The 4,472-nt window shown below is 30.5% G+C and overlaps 1 protein-coding gene across 1 annotated transcript in view; it reads left to right on the top strand.

Moving 5' to 3' along the window:
• LOC106465616 overlaps positions 1-1,723 on the top strand; it is a 25,091-nt gene extending 23,368 nt beyond the window's left edge. Inside the window, exon 12 of the mRNA XM_013925852.2 lies at positions 868-1,723. Coding sequence (XP_013781306.2) covers positions 868-1,093 — 226 coding nt within the window. The 3' untranslated portion in view covers positions 1,094-1,723. The remainder of the gene's footprint in view (positions 1-867) is intronic.
• Positions 1,724-4,472: the final 2,749 nt, after the last annotated feature.

Genomic DNA, 4,472 nt, shown 5'->3' with positions numbered 1-4,472 from the left:
CCCAATATAGATTTGTTTTTTATGACATAGTATCACACACAATATACTCTATTGTAATAGTCTCTACTACAGGCAGCTTTACAGAATAGGTGCCCAATATAGATTTGTTTCTTATGACATGGTATCACACACAATATACTCTATTGTAATAGTCTCTACTACATGCAGCTTTACAGAATAGGTGCCCAATATAGATTTGTTTCTTATGACATAGTATCACACACAATATACTCTATTGTAATAGTCTCTACTACAGGCAGCTTTACAGAATAGGTGCCCAATATAGATTTTTTTCTTATGACAGTTCTTTGTAGATGACTTGTGTCACACTTGGTAGTCAAAAATTAGAGTGAGAAAAATAATTTTGTTAAGTACTTAGAATATTTGCCATATTTCATCTTAGGTTTTTGTTAACATTAGAATGTGTTAGTGAGTAAATCAACCAATATTTTTCAAGTATCGTTCAAAAATGTCCATTTTCTGTCACTTTTCAAAAGTGTTTTTCCTACCACAACTGCTGAAGTGGAAGCCTTCTACCAGGAGGCTAAGAGATGTAGTGAAACATATGGATAATAATTTTTGTTTTAACCACTTATGCCTATTTAATAGAAATTTGATGTATCACAGATCTTATCAGAAGATTTTTAAAGGGCTGTACTATTAGGTTACATATCAAACTTACTACACCACTTAGTTACCTTGCAAAATACCTGTGCATTTTCAGTTTTTTTTTTATTACATGAATAAGTCAATAGCTAAAGACCGAAACAATCAAATATGTCTGAAGTTTTATTTACTCATTGGTAATGTCAGTTCTAAGAAATGTATATCATTTATTCTTTTTTTTTCTTCTTTTATTTGCTTTAGTCCATGTGTTGTTGCCAACTTGTGGGATGTGACAGACAAGGATATTGACCGATTTACAGAATCACTCTTAGAATTGTGGCTCCCCAATTGGAAAAATGAGGCAAAAGACATTCAAGCTTCTTTTATCACAGCTGCACTTCCTGTTGCTAGACAAGCGTGTAAACTCAAGTACCTGATTGGTTCTGCACCTGTCATATACGGACTGCCAGTATTTACTGTAAAGTAGCTTATATTAGTGTACTTTGTAATATTTAAATTTGATTTTATACATATTGTAGCAACAACTGATCATCTGTTTAAATGGATGGTTGAATAAATAAAATTTTATGATCTACCCATCAAAAGTTACAGAATGTGAGAAGGCTGTTTCCATGAACCAACAGTAGAAGTGGCAGTAAAACTTCAATGAATATAACTGTATTAGAAAAGTTATAAGGATGAATTGTTTAAACAAATACAGTAAGTTACATGATGAAAAATGAATTAATAATGACTTTCTGTAAGTTGCTTATGCCTATTAATATGATGTTCATCACGTATTAAAAAAACAAGAGGCTTAGCTATGGTTCATCAGATGTACGAAAATACAATCAGCTGTAGAGCTCATTATGCTTTATCATCATCATCAAAGTACATATATTTTATTATTAAATTCGTAATGATACCTTGAAGTGCTATTATTATACAAGTGGCAAAAAATGCTTGTGTTGTATCAACTAGGTGAAATTGTGTAGTTTCTGTTTCCAGCTTTGTATAAGAATTGTTATTGAATTTGTAATTTTTTAACAAACGTATTGTAATAAAGATGTTTTTTACTGTATTGATATTAATTGTATTTGACATCGAATTTTAGTAATTATGTGGGATATAGTAAATAAATAGTTAATGCATAACAATTTATAATTTTACCAGATATTAATGTAAAAATTAACATTGGTATAATGTGTATCAATTACAGTCACTGTTATAGTAAATATAAATGTAAATTTTAGTGAAGAAAATCTTGTGAGAAAGATAATAATTACAATGTTTTATACTTCTGGAAACACAATAGAAAATATAGTTGATAAGAACATAGCAACCAGTGAATAACTATGCTTGGTTGAAAAATGCAAACATGCATTATAAGAATCGAATAATAATATTTAACATATTTTAAACGTGAAAGCTTGCACTAATAAAATTAATGTATAATGAATAGCAGTAATCCATCATAAAATTTATTTTTTATAACTGGTGGTTGATTGGGCTTGCATACATAACTTGCATTTATACGTGGTGGTTGATTGGGCTTGCAAACATAACTTGCACTTATTCATGGTGGTTGATTGGGCTCGCATACATAAAACTTGCACTTGTATGTGGTGGTTGATTGGACTTGCATACATAAAACTTGCACTTGTATGTGGTGGTTGATTGGATCGCATACATAAAACTTGCACTTGTATGCGGTGGATGATTTGGCTCGCATATATAAAACTTCCACTTGTATGTGGTGGTTTTTTGGGCTTGCATACATAAAACTTGCACTTTTATACATACTGGATGTGCAAAAATAAGTTTTGGAACAAACAGTATAGGGTAAGTTTAAAACAATTAGGACTTTGTAATAAAATTAAATAGGTGCTATTTTGTTTTATAATGCCATTTCCCTTTACAGTTGAAAAGCATCTTAACAGCAAATTAAAACATTTCTAGATTCTACTTTCAAGGAGTATAAAACAGAAGCTATTATCATACTTTGTCTTGCTCAGGACAACCCAAGTATATAAAAAAAAAACTTATCAAATTCCAACATTCTTCACAATACAGAACTTTTATAAGTCATTCCAAAATGATCCTTTGTAATTGTTGAAAAAGTTTTTACGACTTAAGCTACAGTACTAGAAGCACTGTTGTCATGATCATGTATTGATTTATCAGCTGAAATATAATTTGGAATTTATGTAATATTGTTCTGATGTGTTACTTTCTTCACAGCTACACATTAGCATTCAAAACAGACCTTAAAAAGAAGTTTCTTCAGATAAAAATGTATATGATAAACTTGTATACATAAAGAAAGAACTAGAAAAGTCACAAGTCTCATATGTAGGACAATATTTCTTAACTCTCTTATTAAAAATGAAGCTATGAACACAAGCTACTGAAGTTTGTTGATACAATTAATTTACTTGACATGCAAATGAGGAACATTAAAAGTGAAAATTGGACGTGTTTGAATCTCTTGACCAATGCATAAAAATTTCTTGTGTAAGAAAAAAACAAGGTGAATGGAAGACATTTTAATCAATTGTATTTAGCACGAGACAGTAGTTTTAGGCTTATTGTATTTTTAAACACTATATCCTTTATTCAGTGTCTTAGTGTTTCTGAAAAATAGGATATATAATAGTACTTCAACCACATCTAATTGCTAACAACGTGTTTCACTCAGTACCAAAGCTTATCAGACCTGCTGTATCATAAACATTGTAGTTGGAATGTTATTTGTATAAGCCATCTGTTAGAACAGTAACTGTTTTCACGTGAAAGCCTTTTTTTAAGCTGGCTATGCATAATTATTATAAATTATAATTGTCCTAAGACAATAGTTCCAGGCTTATTGTAATTTTATTTCCATCTGTGTTAAAAAGGAAGCCTTTGTTGAAAACATAACTCTTGAACATGAAATATGTTATCCATGTATCAATGATACCTCACTACAATACATTTAGTAACACATAAAAAATACAGTAGGAAAAATGTGTGTGTAAATGCACACATGCATTGTATAACTATATATATTTATTTATTTGTTAGAGTTCTAAGTTAAAGCTTGCTAATTCTGGTTGAGTTACTTGACCATTCAATTCTAGATATTACCTTCTGTGCCAGGATTTGTATCATACATTAAAAATCTCTATGTGGGACTGTTTTGCAATTGTCACATAGACAAGTGATGCCTCTTGATATTAGTGATTATTTTGTGCTTGTCAACTAGAAAGAGGATGTGGATCGTGAAAGCAGTTTTAGCATTTTGAGTCGGGTTCATTTGTAAACATTTTCTCTTATTGTTAAGCCTGCTGACCATATATGAATATTTACTTTTAATCCAGTAATTTTTTGTTAATCTTCAAGTAAAATTAATTTTTGTTTATTTCCTTTGGGTTTGAATACAGTTTATTCACTTATCCCTTCCAAATAGTTTACTTAATTCTTCCAACAACACTCTAGTCGTGTCCATCAGACAGTTAACCTTTGTACAGGTGAACTTTTGAATATATTAAAATAGTTTTTATTTTTGTCCCACCTTCTGACCTTCATTTTACATGGAAGAAATCTGTGCACTTGTCTTTCCAAATGCTAGATCCACAAACCTCCCATTGTTGCCTATATCTGGTGACTGTGCACTTGGTCCAGCGTGTGTGCATGCACATGTATAATCTTCATCACACTGATAGCAGCAAACGACATTAAATGCAGACATACTATAATAGAGCTTAAATATTTTTCTTTAAAATTAATTGTGGTGATCTTGGATAAAACTGAAACAGACAGGTAAGTATGAATTCTAGAAAAGTAAGAGATTCTAAAAATTTATCAAGGTGCAAATAATGTCAAAC

This window comes from Limulus polyphemus, unplaced genomic scaffold (genome assembly GCF_000517525.1).
Source record: "Limulus polyphemus unplaced genomic scaffold, Limulus_polyphemus-2.1.2 Scaffold2001, whole genome shotgun sequence".
NCBI classification, from domain to species: Eukaryota; Metazoa; Arthropoda; class Merostomata; order Xiphosura; family Limulidae; genus Limulus; species Limulus polyphemus.
This window is presented reverse-complemented; position numbering and strand designations above follow the sequence as displayed.